At 41.7% G+C, this 19,596-nt stretch overlaps 1 protein-coding gene across 1 annotated transcript; it reads left to right on the top strand.

Moving 5' to 3' along the window:
- Nucleotides 1-9,077: 9,077 nt before the first annotated feature.
- On the top strand, nucleotides 9,078-18,931 carry rp1l1b (rp1 like 1b). Its single transcript, XM_084737073.1, has 4 exons — nucleotides 9,078-9,168; nucleotides 10,215-15,636; nucleotides 15,754-15,820; nucleotides 15,938-18,931. The coding sequence occupies exons 1-4, from the start codon at nucleotides 9,078-9,080 to the stop codon at nucleotides 18,929-18,931; spliced, it is 8,574 nt and encodes a 2,857-aa protein (XP_084593199.1).
- The last annotated feature ends 665 nt before the right edge of the window (nucleotides 18,932-19,596 follow it).

Here is a 19,596-nt window from a genome sequence, read left to right as displayed (position 1 = left end):
GAGTTTCATAGCTGTCAGCAGTGAACAAAAGTGGTAGTATTTAATATTAAGTGTCATGAAAACATAAAAAGAACATTTACATAAACAAAATAAATAGGAAGAGCACTATTTTATACAGGTTATTTGCTTTACACACTGTTTTACCATTTCACCATTATACATACATATTGATTTATTATTGTATTATCTGTGTTTCTTTTTTGTCTTAAGATATAGATGTAGTTAATGGCATTATTTCACTGTCTGATTAAAACCATATATCTCCAAACGAGGCCTTTACTTTGGTGACCGTACATTTTTAAATAATCCACTGCAGTTTTAAGGTCTTTTATGAGTAGTAATTAGAAAAACAAGGTGTAAACCTAAAACTAATACATGATCCAATATGTGTTTATCAAAAGAAAAAAACAGAAGCTATACAGAAACTATTTTAATTGGGCTTTTGCAAGGAGATGCAATAGGAAAAACAGGTCAGTACACATACACTCACCCCTTCTAGATTAACATTTAGTCATTCAGGCTAATCACCTGAGACAGAAGACTGTGATGATGATGATGATGACAATGATGATAATTAGCCTGCATTACATTGGCCGTCCACTTTTAATAAGCACCTTACTTACAAGTATGAAGACAGACTTAATATTTCTGTTGCATTATAAATTTTAGGAGGACGTATCCTAAAGCAAAATAAATCAAAGAAACGATGCTGTGATAATTGACCACATTGGTCAGACCTCTGTGTTTGCTTGTCTGTACCATTTAATCTGTTTGTCCACATTCGCAGCAACCCTGAAAAACTGCTGCGAAATAGCCATGGCCCTTGTAGATGACAATAACAGCTCACCACTGCGAGAATGCACTGTCATCTGTTGAAGTTTCCCAGAGATCATCCTGGATTAGGATATTAATCTTGTCTTGACTCACTGCTTGACTCACAGTCTTCCTTTGCAGGGATTTAGAGCAATCAGTTGCACAAAAGGGAGAACAATCCCTAGGCCTAATTAAAATATTATCATCATAACACTTGCTTCCTAAATGCTTTCTTATAAATATTTTGTATTTTCTACATTCCTGTATGTTTAGTTAAAGAACAGGCATTTACTAAATACTAGCTAAAGGTACTAACAACAATAAAAATAGGGATGCTAGATTTGAATTTTTATCAGTCGATACAATAACTGATAATTTCACATTTTTGGATTTTAACAAGCATAAATTTGCAATAGCTGCAAAGAGCTATTGCAACAGATGTATGCACATGTGCATGCATTCACACAAACAACCACTTTGATCACTTTTGGTTAAAGTATAAGGAGTGGGGTTGAATAAGACCAAAGGGAAAAGGAACTTTCTGCCAAGACCAATGATGCCTGCTGCAAGGCTCTTTGACAAATGGTTCACGAGTTATATAAAGGATGTGGCTAATGTATAAGGGGTGGGGCTACTTGGCACCACTGAAACAGGAACCTTCTGATGAGAACAATGAAACCAAAGTCCATATGGTTTGAACCATAATGGTTCATCAGTTTGGCCATGTTACATTAAACTATTTCCAAGTGATGCATATTTTTGTTTAAGACCACGCCCACACCCACTTTTTGCTAGTCGGCTCAGATCTAGATATTTATCTGCTATAACTTCATTAAAAGCATAATAAATTATAATATAAATTTTCCATTATTCACTGATAATTTATCAGCCCTGATAGTTACGTGCATCAGTGATTACTTGATGCTATTTGAGTTGAAAAAAAAAGGTAATATGGAAAGTGGCCACAGAAGCTTAAATATTGGTCAGATAAGACCTACATTAAAAGAACAGTTTCTGCAGCTCAGTGGGTAGAATATAGCACCAATATTGCAGCATTTATCCCCCACTCATCAGTATGTATGCAACTGCAGGGTTACAAATGTCAACGCAATGGCACAACTTATACTATATCGGAAACACAAGACAAGAGTAAATATGTTGTCCCATTGAATGCAGCAGGCGTCTTCATAGCCAAATTTATGAAAATGTTGGAACTATGGTAAATTGCATCATTCTGGCAGGCTGACTGGGCCAGAAGAACAAACATCCCGTATAACAGCAACATTACAGGTAGTACTGTTGATGTTAAGATTGTAAAATTCTGCACTAGTTATGCCTCATTCTACATCCTTAAACAGACAGAAATAGCTCAAAATAAACAAACAAACCAAAAAAAATTACAGCACTTACCCGTGCTGCTATTTATCCATCTTGGTGGTTTTGGTGCGAGTTGTCGAGTTTTACAGATATCAGCTGTAGAGATGTCTGCCTTCCCTCCAACACAGTGGAACTAAATGACGCTTGGCATGTGGTGCTCAAAGTGCACAAAAAAAACACTCAACAGCAATGTCTCTTTCTAGAAATCATCACATGGTTACTCAAGATAATCCCAAGACCTTGTTGTGAGCAGTTTCATGTAGGAACTACTCTCTTTCTACCAAACTACACCTGCCAGCTGTATCATCAAGCAGAAGTTACAGAATCTCAGACAAGAGGTTACAACTCAGCCAATGATGACATTAATGTTTACATCCTGCACTGTAAGAAGCATGAGCCTCTCGCCCATGAGTAGATACACACTTCATTTTGCACTGGGATACAGTCGGCTTTACTTTACAATAAACTTCGTTCAATAAACAGACTCACTCATAACTTACTCTTCCTCTGTTTCAGATTGACAACGTTCCAAGTCTTCTGCAGTGTCCCAGCGTCCTCGTCTGTGTGGGTCGTGAACCCTCCCACCCTTCCGTCGTGGAGAATTTTCGGAAAACAACTGATGACAAACTTCCAAGGTTGAATATGAGGTCACGCACTGGTGGCTGCAATGAAGGACATGAGGGTATGTTTTTAAAATTAATTATTAATTACATTCTAAGCACTGTTTCTTTGGAAAATGATCTGCATTATACAGTATAATTGTATCCCACACAATCAGCAAAATACACTAACATCATCTACTTTGTGTTTTTTTCTTCTGTCTTTTCATGTCTGAATTTTAAATCAAGGACTATCAACAAAGAAAAGTGACATCGGTCCAAAACTGGAGTCTGACACTAGATCCACCAGGCTGTCAGTGTCATCTGACAAGTCATTACCAGATGGAACCGACTCTCCGGATAATGTTGATTCCTGCCCAAACACCGGTGATGGAATGAGAGATGATGATATAGAGAAACGGGTTCGTGTTAATAAAGATGGCAGTCTGTCTATGCAAATGAAAGTGCGCTTCCGGCTACAAAATGATGAAACACTACATTGGTCAACAGAAGTAAGAAAGACAAATGGCAAGACCAGCGAGTACCTTCAAGGACACAATAATCCCTATTTTGCACAAGTTAGTGATAGAAGCTATTCGGAATCTGAGAACATCTCTCCTGGTGAGCAAGATGAGGCTTACATCGCTCAGCGCCATCAAAGACATACGGAGGAGCATCACTGTCCTCACTGCTGCAGTCACTGCCAGGATTATGACATCTGGAAAAACATCCCAGGGACACATGGAGCAAGTCGCTGCATTCAAACATCCAGCTCAAGTGCATCCTCACACACAGTGGTCTCTAAAAAAACAGTGGTTGAAAGGCAAACTGTGTCAAGATCAAGTGAGGAGCATACAGAGCAGGTGGTGGAGAGAGAAACGTGTGTGGAGCAGACTGTTGAGGCTGCTGAAACTGTAGAGTACTGCATCATCAGGAGTGAGGCTTGCTCACCAAAGTGCGAGGTGCAGTCCTCCACACTGGACAACTGTGTAGAGGAACCACCACAACAAGAAGATCGAACAGGATCCGCTCCTAGTCCTTCTTCTGGAGTATTGACAGACCACGAGGAGGATCAAAATGATAAGGACGACGTCCCACCGAGTGCTTCAGGTGCAGTGTTGGATAATGGATCACCTATGCAACATTTATCCCCGAGTCCTACAGATGGAACATCCAATGCATCAGGATGCTCAAGCAAATCAAGAAAATCCCAAAAATCGCACACTTGCATTTGCGGCGCATCTAATGATCCAGGGGATGATACAAAAGGAGAAACCAAGGCCCAGGCTGAAGAAGAAGGTGACATACAAAGAGATCAATCAAGTGCCATGTCTGTTAAATCAAATGCCTCTGGCAGATCAAACAAGTCTGAAGAAAGACAGAATACGGATTCTGAAGATGTAGAGGAGAAAAGATCCCAAAGTGCCATGTCAGCTCATTCAAATGCCTCTACAACAGATATTACAGCTGAAGAAATACAAACCCATGATGATGAGGAAACACAAGAAAGACCATTAAGTAGCACGTCTGTTAAATCCATTAAGTCCGAAAAGTCAACGCAATTAGAAGTGGCAGCTGAACAACATAAGTCAGAGGAGGATGTTGATGAAGAACGAGCATTAAGTTCCATGTCATCAAAATCCAAAGCCTCGATTAAATCAAAGGGATCAAGAGTCTCTGCTCAATTGGATGAAGAACAAGCTGAGGAGGAAACGGAGCAAAGAACACCCAGTGCCATGTCAGCTACATCGAACGCCTCTTCAGAACATAAATTAGAAGCATCTGCAGAGGAAAGCATTCAAAACCCAGCTGAGGAAAATGAGAATGAATCTGGACAAAGAGCACAAAGTGCAATGTCAGTGAGGTCAAATGTTTCTGCAAAATCTACAAAGTCACGAATGTCTGAAGCTCTGCCCAAAGAAAATTCAGAGGACAAATCTGAGAGGAGTGTGCATTCCCCTGGGTCAGTGAAGTCAGAAAATGCTGGTGAGGAAGAAGAGGAAACTGAAGCAGCTGGAGAAGATCAAGAGAGAGTGCCAAGTGTCATGTCATCCAAATCAAATACCTCTGCAAGATCAACATGCTCAAAAACATCTAAGCTTCAAGATGAAGAAAATGCTGAGGAAGATACTCAAGAGAGACCACCAAGTACCATGTCAGCAAAATCAGCAAAGTCTAAAACCTCTGAAACTGAGGTTCAACAAAATGAAGAGGAAGTACAAGATACAAATGCAAGAACACCGAGTGCTTTATCAGGAGTGTCATCAAATAAAGCTGATAGTGAGGAGGAGGTAGTGGAAACTGTAGAGAGAGCTCCAAGCACCTTGTCAGCAAAATCCATTAAGTCAAATGCATCTGCAAGGTCCAGAAAATCAGAAAAATTAAATGCATCTGAACAATCTGACCTTTCAGCTGAGGAAAAACAGGCTGAAAATGAAGAAAACGAAAGAGCATCAAGTGCAATGTCAGCTACATCTGTCAAGTCAGATGTATCTGGAACAGAGAGAGCAACCAGTGTTTTGTCAGCGAAGTCCAATGCATCTGCAAGATCTAGGGAATCGAAGAAATCTGACCTTTTCACCAGAGAAAGTGTTGACATGTCAGATGGAAATGCTGAGGAAGAAAGTGAAGGGAGGCCACAAAGCACAATGTCAGTCAAATCAGCCAAGTCGATGAAGTCAAATATTTCTGCAAAATCTAGCAAATCTAAATCATCTAAAGTTGCTAATAAAGAAAGTGAAGACAATCATGAGGATGGAGATGATGGAGAGCTAATGGAAGAAAGAGCAGCACACTGCAATGATGAGGAAGAGGAAAACTCCTCCCATGTTTCAACTGAGGAAAATGAAGCTGAAGCAAGACCATCTAGTGCCATGTCAGAAAAATCTGTCAAGTCAAAATCATCAGCAATATCCAGCAATTCAAAAGCCTCTAAAGCAAAGTCGGAGGAAAACGATGATGGGGAAATTACAGAAAGATCACTGAGTGCAATGTCAGCAAAATCTGCAAAGTCAAATGTTTCCGCAGTATCTGCTAAATCAAAAGCTTCTCAAGTTCTTCCCAAAGATGATGATTTTTGTGATGAAGAAGATGCTGAACAGGAAACCAGTGAAAGATCACCAAGCTGCATGTCAGATAAATCCTGTGAGGAAGACAGGGTACCTTCTGCACTGTCAGTGAAATCGGCACAGTCAAATGTGACGGCCAAATCAGCCAAATCAACAAAGTCAAACATTTCTGCCAAATCTAATATGTCAAAGCACAGTGATGTTCCAGCTGAAGAAAATGCTGCAGATCATACAGAACCTGTAGAAAGAGCTTCAAGCAATATGTCAACTACATCTGCCAAATCTGCAAAGTCAAATGCTTCAGCAATATCTAAGAAATCAAGAGGTTCTGCAATTCTCTCTGAAAACTGTGGTGATGCTTCTGAAAACATTGATAAGGAGGAGGGAACTGAAGAGAGATCAGCAAGCTCAATGTCAGTCAAGTCTGTTAAGTCAAATATTTCTGCTAGATCAAATAAGTCAAAATGCTCTGCTAATGTTCCAACTGAAGAAGGCTGTGAGAGCCCCGATGAGGGAACTGACAAAGAGCAAACTGAAGAAAGAGCACCAAGCTGCATGTCAGCCAAATCAGTTCAATCACATGTTTCTGAAATATCTATTAAGTCTGCAGAGAGAGCAGCAAGTGCCATGTCAGCCAAGACTGCAAAGTCGACTAAATCCACCAAATCTGCAAAGTCAAACACTTCAGCAATATCTAAGAAATCAAGAGGTTCTGCAACTCCTTGTGAAAACCCTGGTGATGCTTCTGAAGATTTTGATATTGAAGGTGAAACTGAAGGGAGATCAGTGAGCTCAATGTCTGTACAGTCAGTTGAGTCAAAGATTTCTGCAAGATCCAATAAGTCAAAATGTTCTGCTCATATTCCAGCTGAAGAAGACAATGAGAGCGCTGCTGAAGAAAGTGACAAAGAGCAAAGTGAAGAAAGGGCACCAAGTTGCATGTCAGCCAAATCAGTCCAGTCACATGTTTCTGAAATATCTATCAAGTCTGCAGAGAGAGCACAGAGTGCAATGTCAGCCAAGACTGCAAAGTCGAGTATTTCTGCCAAATCTACAAAATCAAAAGGACTTGATGGTCCAACTGAAGAAAATGTATCTGATCATGAGGAACATGCAGAGAGAGCTCCAAGCAATTTGTCAATCAAATCAGGAAAATCAGCAAAGTCCAATGCTTCTACAGCATCAAAAAGATCAAAAGTTTCTGAAGTTCCCTTGGAAGATGGTGCTAACAATCTTGAGGAAAGAATTGTTGAAGGGGAGAGTGAAGGGAGAGCAATAAGTTCCATGTCTGTCCATTCAGTGAAGTCAAATATTTCAACAAAATCAAATAAGTCAAAATGTTCTGACCATGTCCCAGCTGATGAAAGCGCTGAGAACCCTGATGAAGAAAATGAAAAAGAACAAACTGAAGAAAGAGCACCAAGCTGCATGTCAGCCAAATCGGCCCAGTCACATGTTTCTGAAAGATCTACAAAATCTGCAATGAGAGCACCAAGTGCTTTGTCAGTTAAATCAGCAAAGTCACATGTCTCTACAAAGTCTATCAAATCAAATGCCTCTGAAGAAGTTCATTCTAGCAAAACTACTGTTATTCCAGATGGAGATGATGAAGATGAAATTCAAGAGAGAGCACAGAGTGCAATGTCAGCCAAGACTGCAAAGTCAACTACTTCTGCCAAATCTACAAAATCAAAAGGACTCGATGGTCCAACTGAAGAAAATATATCTGATCATGAGGAACATGTAGAGAGAGCTCCAAGCAATTTGTCAGAGAGATCAAGAAAGTCCACAAAGTCAAATGTTTCTACAACATCAAGAAGATCAAAAGTTTCTGAAGTTCCCTTGGAAGATGGTGCTGACAATCCTGAAGAAAGAATTGTTGAAGGCGAGAGTGAAGGGAGAGCAATAAGCCCAGTGTCAGCCAAGTCAGTTCGGTCAAATATTTCTACAAAATCAAATAAGTCAAAATGTTCTGCTCATGTTCCAGCTCAAGAAAGCTTTGAGAGCCCTGATGCTGGAAATGACAATGAGCAAACTGAAGAAAGAGCACCAAGCTCCATGTCTGTCAAGTCAGTCCAGTCACATGTTTCTGAAATATCTATCAAGTCTGCTGAGAGAGCACCAAGTGCTTTGTCAGTTAAATCAGCAAAGTCTAAAAAATCTATCAAATCAAATGCTTCAGATGTTCATTCTGTTAAAACTACTGGTATTCCAGATGGAGATGATGAAGATGAAATTCAAGAGAGAGCACGGAGTGCAATGTCATCCAAGACTGCAAAGTCAACTACTTCTGTCAAATCTGCAAAATCAAAAGGACTCGATGGTCCAACTGAAGAAAATGTATCTGATCATGAGGAACATGCAGAGAGAGCTCCAAGCAATTTGTCGGTCAGATCAGCAAAATCAGCAAAGTCACATGTTTCTACAACATCAAGAAGATCAAAAGTTTCTGAAGTTCCCTTGGAAGATGGTGCTGACAATCCGGAGGAAAGAATTGTTGAAGGCGAGAGTGAAGGGAGAGCAATAAGCCCAGTGTCAGCCAAGTCAGTTCGGTCAAATATTTCTACAAAATCAAATAAGTCAAAATGTTCTGCTCATGTTCCAGCTCAAGAAAGCTTTGAGAGCCCTGATGCTGGAAATGACAATGAGCAAACTGAAGAAAGAGCACCAAGCTCCATGTCTGTCAAGTCAGTCCAGTCACATGTTTCTGAGAGATCTACAAAGTCGGCGGAGAGAGCACCAAGTGCTTTATCAGCTAAATCAGCAAAGTCACATGCTTCTACAAAATCTATCAAATCAACTGCTTCTGAAGTTCATTCTGGTAAAACTACTGGTATTCCAGATGGAGATGATGAAGATGAAACTCAAGAGAGAGCACAGAGTGCAATGTCATCCAAGACTGCAAAGTCAACTACTTCTGCCAAATCTACAAAATCAAAAGAACTCGATGGTCCAAATGAAGAAACTGAATCTGATGAGGAACATGCAGAGAGAGCTCCAAGCAATTTGTCGGTCAGATCAGCAAAATCAGCAAAGTCAAATGTTTCTACAACATCAAGAAGATCAAAAGTTTCTGAAGTTCCCTTGGAAGATGGTGCTGACAATCCTGAGGAAAGAATTGTTGAAGGCGAGAGTGAAGGGAGAGCAATAAGCCCAGTGTCAGCCCAGTCAGTTCGGTCAAATATTTCTACAAAATCAAATAAGTCAAAAAGTTCTGATCATGTTCCAGCTCAAGAAAGCTTTGAGAGCCCTGAAGAAGAAAATGAAAAAGAGCAAACCGAATCAAGAGCACCAAGCTCCATGTCTGTCAAGTCAGTCCAGTCACATGTTTCTGAGAGATCTACAAAGTCTGCGGAGAGAGCACCAAGTGCTTTATCAGCTAAATCAGCAAAGTCACATGCTTCTACAAAGTCTATCAAATCAAATGCTTCTGAAGTTCATTCTGGTAAAACTACTGGTATTCCAGATGGAGATGATGAAGATGAAACTCAAGAGAGAGCACAGAGTGCCATGTCAGCCAAGACTGCAAAGTCAACTACTTCTGCCAAATCTACAAAATCAAAAGAACTCGATGGTCCAAATGAAGAAACTGTATCGGATCACGAGGAACATACAGAGAGAGCTCCGAGCAATTTGTCGGTCAGATCAGCAAAATCAGCAAAGTCAAAGAACTCAACTCCTACTGATCACATTGCTGATTCTCCTGAAGAGGAAAATAATGAAGAGGACCACATTGAAAATAGATCAGTAAGTTCAATGTCAGTCCATTCAGTCAAGTCAAATGTCTCTGCAAGATCAAGTAGATCAAAACGTTCAGCTGACATTCAACTTGAAGAAAGCAGTGCCAGACCTAAGTCACAAGTTTCTACAGCATATATGAAGTCCAATGCTTCTGAGGTTCATCCTGATAATAATACTCCAGGCAGAAATGATGAGGAAGAAACTAAAGACAGAGCAGACAGTGCACTGTCTGTAAAGTCAACTATTTCTGCAAAATCAAATAAGTCACAAGTCTTGGCAACCCCTACTGAAGAAAATGCCGATCATGAGGAAAGACCTTCAAGCAATATGTCAGTCAAATCAGCAAAGTCAGCAAAGTCAAATGTTTCTCAAAAGTCTAAGAAATCAAAAGCTTCTGACATCCCCTCTCAACACAGTACTGAAATTGCTGATCCAGAGAATGAAGGAAGAGTGAGCTCAATGTCAGCTCAGTCGGTAAAGTCAAATATTTCAGCTAAATCAAAACATGATGAAGAGCAAACTGAAGAAAGAACAGCAAGCTGCATGTCAGTCAAATCAGTTCAGTCTCATGTTTCTGAAAGATCTACTAAGTCACAAGCCTCTGGTGTTACTACAGATAATGCTGCTGAAAATGAGAACACTACAGACAGAGCCCCAAGCGCCCTGTCAGCTAAATCAGCAAAGTCACATGCTTCAGCGAAATCTACTAAATCAAAAGCTTCTGAAGTTTGTTCTGGGAAAACTACTGGCATTTCTGATGACGAAGAAACTCAAGAGAGAGCACAAAGTGCAATGTCAGCCAAATCCACACAGTCAGCCATGTCTGTAAAATCAAATAAGTCAAAAGTCTCTGAGGTTCCAGTTGAAGAAACTGTTGCAGAACAAGACAAAACTGTAGAAAGAACAGCAAGTGCTATGTCAGCAAAGTCAAATTCTTCAGGCATATCTGCAAAAGCTTCTCAGTCCTCCGCTGGAAATCCTGCTGAAGACCATGCTGAAACAGAAACTGAGGACAGACCACCAAGCAACATGTCAGCCAAATCGACCAAATCAAATATTTCTGTTTCATCAAAGAGTGCAACGCAATGTGACGTTCATTCAGAAGCAAACACAACAATTGATGCAGAAACGGTACAAAGACCACCAAGCACCCTGTCAGTGAAATCAGCCACATCTGCCAAATCAACACAGTCAAATATATCTGCAAAGTCTACCAAGTCCAAAGCTTCTAATACCCCAGAGGAAGAAAATCATGGAGAGACTATGGAGCAAGCACCAAGCAGTGCCTCCATCAAATCAGGAAAATCAAGAAAGTCAAATACTTCAGCAGTATCCAAGAAATCAAACGCTTCTCAAGGGCAAGAAGATGATGGAAATGAAGCTGAAGAGAGAACGCCAAGCAGCATGTCAATTAAGTCACTAAAGTCAGATCTCTCTCAAAGGTCAAGGAAATCAAAAATTTCTGAACTGATGGAAACAAATACTGAAGAGGTAGATCTAACAGAGAGGACTCCAAGTGTTTTGTCAATGAAGTCAAATGTTTCTGCAAGAACCATGAAGTCCAACATATCTGGAATTACCCCTAGTGAAAGGACTGGACATGATGAAGAAACATATGAAAGAGCAGGTAGTCCTTATGAAGGAAATGCTCAAGACGGATCTGAGAGAGCTCCAAGTGTCATTTCAAATCAGTCAGTTAGATCAAAGAAATCAAAAGTGTCTGAAGTTCCTGCAGATGAAAATGCTCATGAAAAAGAGGAGCGAATGCTTAGCCCCATGTCAACAAAATCCAGTCGATCTGAAATGTTAGGCAGGGCTGAAGTCCCTGCTGTGACAGTTGAGGAAAGTGAAGACAGAGCACCCACGGCCATGTCATCAAAGTCTAAGGTTTCAGCACGTTCAAAGAAGTCGACAACATCTGTGGGTAAAGAAAAGAAGAATGAAGGACGGCCACAAAGTTCCTTATCTGTCAAGTCGAATTTGTCTATGAAATCTCGAAAATCTAAAGTATCTGATGTTTTAACAGATGTGACAGATGAGGAGGAGTTAAAGATGTCTATATCTGCTGAGAAGGAGACCAGTGTTTCTCCAATAAATGAAGGGGAAACTGTGAATCCTGAAGACAACATTGAATCCACATGTAATTTACATGAGGAAGAGACACAGCGAGATACAGCTGATAAGAAGAGTCGTCACTCTAAGGCAAGCAAGTCAAGCAGACACGGTCAAACCAAACCAAAGTCTCATGCAAATTCTGCTGTGTCAGAAACCAGTCAGAATGCACCACAACCACAGGGAAATAAACATCATGTGATTTCTCACACAGATTCTAATGAAAGTGATATGTCACAAACTCTGTCCAGTTCAGATATGGTCAAAGAGATTTGTGAGACAGCAGCCACTGAAGAGTCAAAATCCAACAGGTCTAAGAGGTTAACAAATGGTCCACTGGAAGCTACAGACGTCTGTAAAAGTGTCACTGATAACAAAAGTGACAAAAGCAGTAAATGCAGACACAATAAGACAAATGCTGATGACTTTAAGATGGTCCCATCAAGCCTACCAAATGCATCCCCTACTGAGGTTGTGAATGAATGGCTGAAAACAATACCAGGAGACACTGATATGTATGACATGGAGGAATTTGATGAAAACCGTGATGGACAAAAAACGGGCCACACAACGGAGGAAATTAATAGAATGGAGGATGATGAAAACAAAGATGACACTGCAGCTGACAATACAAAAGACACAAATGAAGGAGCTGAGATGAACAGTGTCCCTGTTCCCTCTAATGACTGCCAAACAAGCACAGAGGCACCAAACGCAGATAATACCCGTTCTCAGAGAGATGGTGCCTCAAAAATATTGAACTCCTCCATACAGGTGATGAAAGTACTTTTAAATCCAAAGCTTGACAGATGCAACAGTTTACCAGAAATTTCTCCAGTGTATGGACGTAAACTAAGCACTTCTGCTAGAGGTCTTCTGGATTGCCTTGTGAAGTTGCAGTTAATAGATAAAAATCCAAAAAATGCAAATGAAAAGGATGAAAGATACCAAGAACTAATGCGTATTCTTCAGTCACTTTGGCTTTGTGACCCTTCAGAAAATGAACATGTGTTAAAGACGGATGATCATTTTGTGGATGATGAATTCAATCGTACGTCATCCTCTGGTGTGGATGTCAACAGTGGCTCCACAGGGTCTGGGAAGAGTAGTGATGGTGTGAATGCCGATGCGTCTCAACCACATAGCAGTGCAGATACGCTAAGGAAAATACAAGAAGTCAGTGAAGGTGAAGTAGAAGGAGATGCTCAATGGACATGTGAAAGAGAAGAAGAAGAAATGAATGAGGACAAAGAGAAAGAAGACGATCTAGAAACAGATGAAACAATCAGAAGCAATAGTGCAAGAGAACTACCTGAAACACCAGCCTCATCCAACAAGAGTTCAGGAAATGACAGCAATGGCCAGAAACTTCCGGAGGAAGTTGAAACTGAATGTCGAGAGGACACCAGTTCTGAGAGTCCTCCCATCGTTCAAAGAGCACCATTAGCCAAAAGGATTTCTCAAGATCCTGATCCTGTTTGGGTCTTAACCTTGTTAGCTAAAATAGAAAAGCAGTTCATGACACATTACATTAATGCAATGAATGAGTTCAAAGTTCGATGGAACTTGGACGATAATGAGCAGCTTGACATGATGATAAGTGAACTTAGAAATGAGGTCCAAAAAAGAATTCAAACAAGTATAGACAGAGAACGGAGGAAAATTCAAGGTCGAGCAGGCCAACCAAGACCTCCTAAAGAACCGTTGTCCCGTGCTTCAACAACACAAACAGAAGAGCGAAGACGGAGGCTGATTATACTCAAACAATCATTTGATCCCCAAGCAGAAAAAAGTGATGATTCAGCAACAGGTACATCTTACAGTGACCAGCGCAGTGAAAACGATGATGAATACTGTCCATGTGAAACATGCATCAAGAAAAAAATGGCATTTAGGCCGCCTCTTCCTGCAGAGGTTCTGAATACTGCACCAGTTGTCATGGACTTTGATCTAAAGAGGATTCTGGCAATGAAGAACCATGACCCTGGTGAAACACAGGCAAATGACTGTACATCTCACTCTGAAAATGACATTGAAACTAAAGCTGTGGAAAAACTTGTAGACAATGTTATTGTCAATGCTGTAAAAGAAGTGGAAGGGGATGAAGTGCACCGTGAGACTGAGGATGACTTTGCAGTTGCAGTAGATGAAAAGAAAGCAGATGATGCAGGTCAACATGCAGGTCAAGAAGATGGGTCTGAAAACAATGAAACAGAAGAAGTAGACACCATCAAAGAATTTACTGAACAGACTGTTGACGAAGAAATACTAAAGGAAGAGGAAATAAGCAAAACAGAAGATGAAAGGGAAGAAAATGATGGTGTAGATAGAAGCACAGCTGAAGATCAATCCATGGCAGAGACAGAGAAAGCAGACACAACTGGAGATATAGTAGAGGAAGAGGCTGCTGACTCCACCAAAGATGAAGAGAGAGCTGCGGCAGCCTCAACTGAACATGAATTAGACAAAAATGATGCTGTGGAAGAAGAGACAGTTGATAAAGATGAGGAGATTGCTGCCACCAGTGAAGATGAGGATATTGACACAGCAACAGCTGATGAATCATCAATAGATCAAGCTGAACAAGCAGCAACTGAAGATGAAATGGCTGCAGAAGATGAATCAAAGGATGAAGCTGCTGAAGATGAAATTGATGCTGAAGAGACAGCTGTGGCAGCTTTAAGTGAGCATGAATCAGACAAAGATGATGCTGTGGAAGCAGGAACAGTTGATGAAGAAGAGGAGATTGCTGCCAGTGAGGATGAACTGAAAGAAGAGGCTGCAGAAGCCACCACAGCTGAAGATGAAAATGCAGAAGAGACCGCTATGGCAGCTACAAGTGAACATGCATCTGACAAAGATGAAGCGACAGATGAAGGGACAGTCAATGATGACGAGGAGGTAACTGCTACCAGTGCAGATGATACTGCTGATGAGAACGATGACACAGCCACAGCTGATGAATCAAGAGAACCAACTGAGTTAGCAACAACTGAAGATGAGATTGCTGTAGACAAAGAGACTGCTGTCATAAGTGAAGATGAACTTAAGGAAGAAGCTGCAGAAGCCACCTTAGCTGAAGAGGAAAATGCAGCAGTAGAGACCACTATGGCAGCCACAAGTGAACATGAATCTGAAAAAGAAGAGGCTGTGGAAGAAGGGACAGTCGATGACGAGGAGATTGCTGCCACCAGTGCAGATGACTCTGCAGATGAGAACAATGACACAGCTACAGCTGATGAATCGAAGGATGAGACTGCTGAAGATGAAATTGCAGCTGAAGAGACAGCTGCGGCAGCCTCAACTGAACATGAATTAGACAAAAATGATGCTGTGGAAGAAGAGACAGTTGATAAAGATGAGGAGATTGCTGCCACCAGTGGAGATGAGAATATTGACACAGCAACAGCTGATGAATCATCAATAGATCAAGCTGAACAAGCAGCAACTGAAGATGAAATGGCTGCAGAAGATGAATCAAAGGATGAATCTGCTGAAGATGAAATTGATGCTGAAGAGACAGCTGTGGCAGCTTTAACTGAGCATGAATCAGACAAAGATGATGCTGTGGAAGCAGGAACAGTTGATGAAGAAGAGGAGATTGCTGCCAGTGAGGATGAACTGAAAGAAGAGGCTGCAGAAGCCACCACAGCTGAAGATGAAAGTGCAGAAGAGGCCGTTATGGCAGCTACAAGTGAACATGCATCTGACAAAGATGAAGCAACAGATGAAGGGACAGTCAACGATGACGAGGAGATAACTGCTACCAGTGCAGATGATACTGCTGATGAGAACGATGACACAGCCACAGCTGATGAATCATCAAAGGAACCTGCTGAAGAAGCAATAACTGAAGATGACATGGCTGAAGAAAAAGAGATTGCCATCACAAGTGAAGATGAATCAAAGGAAGAGACTGCTCAAGATGAAACTGCAGCAGAAGAGTCTGCTGTGGCAGACACAACTGAAAATGAATCCGAGAATGAGGAGGCTGACAAAGAAGAGAGTCTGGCCACTACTGCAGAAGAAGGAGCTACTACAGCTGAAGATGAAAATGCAGAGGAGGTCACTATGGCGGCCACGAGTGAACATGAATCTGAAAAAGATGAGGCTGATGAGTCTGCAGATGAGAACAATGATACTGCCACAGCTGATGAATCCACAAAGGAAACAGCTGGGCAGGCAGAAACTGAAGACGAGATTGCTGTCACCGGTGATGATGACGAGGCAGAGGAAGAAGGGGCTGCTGAGACCACCACAGCTGAAGAAGAAAATGCGGCAGCAGATGTGGCAAACACAACTGAACATGAATCTGAACAAGAATCTGACAAAGATGAGGTTGCTGTAGCAGCTGAAGACAAGGATGAGACTGCAGCCACCAGTGATGATTCTGCAGAGAGTTTAGATGCCACCTCAAATGAAGATGACACTGCTGTGGAGAATGATGCCACAGGCGATGAATTGTCAAAGGAACCAGCTGAAGAAGCAACAACTGAAGATGAGCTCATTGTTGAAAAGGAGATTGCGGTTACAAGTGAGGATGAAATTAAGGAAGAGGCTGCAAAAGCCACCACATCTGAAGACGAAAATGCAGAAGAAGCCATTAGTGAACATGAATCTGACAAAGATGAGGCTGTGGAAGAAGGGTCAACCAATGATGAAGAAAAGCTTGCATCCACCAGTGCGGATGAGTCTGCAGATGACAACAATGACACAGCTGATGAATCATCAAAAGAACCAGCTGAACAAGCAGAAACTGAAGATGGGGAGGCTGCAGAAAAAGAGATCAGTGAAGATGAATCAAAGGAAGAAAGTGCTGAAGATGAGGAGGCTGCAGAAAAAGAGATCAGTGAAGATGAATCAAATGAAGAGACTGCTGAAGATGAAACTGCAGCAGAAGAGAACACCGTGGCAGCCACAACTGAAAATGAATCTGGCAAAGAAGAAGCTGAAGAAGAAGGGACAGTTGACGATGGCAAAGAGACTGCTGCCACCAGTGATGATGATTCAGCAGAAGATACCATCACAAATGATGATGAGACAGCACAGAAAGATGATTCTGAATTGTCAAAAGAACCTGCTGAAGACGAGACTGCTACAGAGAAAGAGATGGATGCTGTAAGTGAAGATGAACCAAAAACAGACGTTGCAGAAGCCACCAAAGTTGAAGATGAAAAGTCTGCAGAAGAGTCTGACGTAGCAGCCGCAACTGAAGATGAATCTGACAAAGATGATACTGTGGAAGCAGGCGTGGCTGAAGATGAAGAAGACACTGCTGCCACAAACGATGAAGATGAACTTGCAGACAACGATCAAGCAACAACAGCTGAAGATGAAAGTGCTGTGGAAAAAGATATAGCAGTCACTACTGAAGATGAAACTGAAGATGCAGCAGAAGAGGCTGATGTTGGAGCCACAACTGAACATGAATCCGACCAAGATGCAGCTGTGGAAGCCACCAGTGCAGATGAGTCTGAATCAGCTGAGAAAGAAAAGGCAACAACTGAAGATGAGCTAGCTGAAGAAAAGGAGACTGCTGTCACAAGTGAAGATGAAATGAAGGATGAAGCTGGTGATGCCACAGCAGCTGAAGAGGAAAATGCAGCAGAGGATGTTGCAGAACATGAATCTGACAAAGAGGGGTCTGTGGAAGCCTGTGAAGATGTGGAGAAAACTGCTGCTAGCAGTGAAGATGACTCTGCAGGAGGTGTGGATGCCAACACAAATGACGATGAAACTGCAGAGGACAATGATAACACAGCCACACTGCCAAAAGAACCATCTGAAGCAGCAACAACTGAAGATGATGCTGCTGCTGAAAACGACGCTGTTACAACAGATGACGATGACACCAAAGAAGCAACAGCCACAGAAAAAGAAAATTCAGGTGAAGAGGAAATCAGTAAAGCTGATGATGAATCAAATGAAGAGGAGATGGATGAAACAACAGATGGAGAAGACCTTGCGTCTGAGTCCGCAAGAGAAGAAAGCTCCAAGCCTGTTACTGAAAATGAATCTGAAGAAGAGAGCAATGAACCAGCCATAGATGAAAATGAGTCCACAAACAACGCAACAACAGATGTAAATGAGAGCGCAGGAGAGGAAGAGTCTTCAAAAGTCACAAATGATAACGAAGAAGGAGAAGAAACCAAGCCTGCAGATGAAAGTGCAGGAGAGGAAGAAAATGCAGAAGAGGATAAAGTTGCTACTGATGAAAATGAGACTTTAAGTGAGGCAGAACATGATGAAGAGGCATCAGCTGAAGAGCCTCATGAGAAACCAGAATGCAGTGCCACTGAAGATTTTGTTAAAGAAGAAGAAAAAGGTGAGGGAGACGAAGATAAAAAGTCTCACAATGAGGAAGGTCAAACAACTGGAGAAGAATTGGAAGAGACTGAAAATGATGGGGAGGACTCTGTTGAAAATGAAAGCACAAAGGAGTCTAGAGCAACAGGTGAAGATTGCACAGAGGATGTAACCACAGGAGATGAGACTGAAGACGGGGAATCAGGAGATCCTGAAATGACAGGAAATGAGATTACTGAAAAGGAAGAATCTGCTGATAACACAGAAGATGAATCTGCAGATGGACAGCAACTTACAGAAGGAGCAGATGAAGAGTATGCAGAGAATGCTGTCAGTGAACCTGAAACTAATCCTGACAAAGCTGAAGAAAGTGACGTGACTGAAGATCACCAAGACGATGCCGTAACTGAGACAAATGATGAACCAGAAGGCCCTGATGATGTGGTGGAGCTGAAGCCAGATAAGGATGAGGATGAGGAGGAAAACAGAGACGACAAACCAGTGGAGGATGATGAACAGACAGAAACACAATGTGAATGTATTGGAAGCCATGATAATGACGGAGACGATGCCGAAGCCTCCAAAATAGAAGACGAGGAAACTACTGAGACTACAGCCAATGAAGACTGGCATGGAAACCATGGAGATTCAGCTGATGGAGAGGATGAGGCAGAGGAAGATTCGGATGAACCAGAGGAAGAGACTGATGAAGATCTCGTTCCAAGCAAGACCGATAATCAAGAGGCAGCTAACAGAGCACCTCAGGAAACAATTGTAATCCCACTTAATACTTTGATTAAAGGGAGTGCAGAATCTGAGGACGGCGCTTACGCCGATGTCGAAGATTCTGAGACTGAAATAAACAGCCAAGAAGACGCTACAAGCCAAGACTTTGAAAAAAGAGACCTAACATGACCTGTAAAGGAAGCAAAAGGACTGATCTAGATTATTCTAGTTTTTTAAGATGTTGATTCCATCGGGCACAGCTGTGACGTGGCCGTCGGGGCTAAACACAGCCTCTCCAGACGATGCTTGTGATTCCAGCAGAAGTCTCAGAAGTGTCCCAGAAGTGGCTCTTCACTCTGCTCCACCTCAAATACGTGCCGGAAGCCACGGCAAGCTTCACAGAGCAGAAAGAGCTGGGCAGGAAGTCAGGCACAGGAACAGCACAGAGACTTTGGTCAAAAAAAAACACCCTGCGCAATCCTGATCATAAAAAAGACAAAAAACTATGTGGTCTACTCACCCACGGTAGATGTAACCAAGAAAAAAATGACTAAATCAACGAAACCTGAGCTATTCAACAAAATCAGGCACGTAAAACGCTCCACTTCTGAGATGTTTCTGGTGAGGCATGAAGCCGCATGGAGGACGGATCAAAACCACGTCGCTGATGCGATGTCATAGAGCTGTGCCTGGTGGAATCAAGAAACTCAATCTTAAGTTCTTGTTAATCAAGCACTAAAGGAATAGAAGCACTTTGTTACAGCATTTCTAATGCTGAGACTGAACACATGCACAACAACTACTGATCGTACATTTGTATGATAAGGAAATCTTAAAAACTTGAATGTATATAC

This window comes from Lutjanus erythropterus, chromosome 15 (genome assembly GCF_056507025.1).
Source record: "Lutjanus erythropterus isolate fLutEry1 chromosome 15, fLutEry1.hap2, whole genome shotgun sequence".
NCBI classification, from domain to species: Eukaryota; Metazoa; Chordata; class Actinopteri; order Lutjaniformes; family Lutjanidae; genus Lutjanus; species Lutjanus erythropterus.
This window is presented reverse-complemented; position numbering and strand designations above follow the sequence as displayed.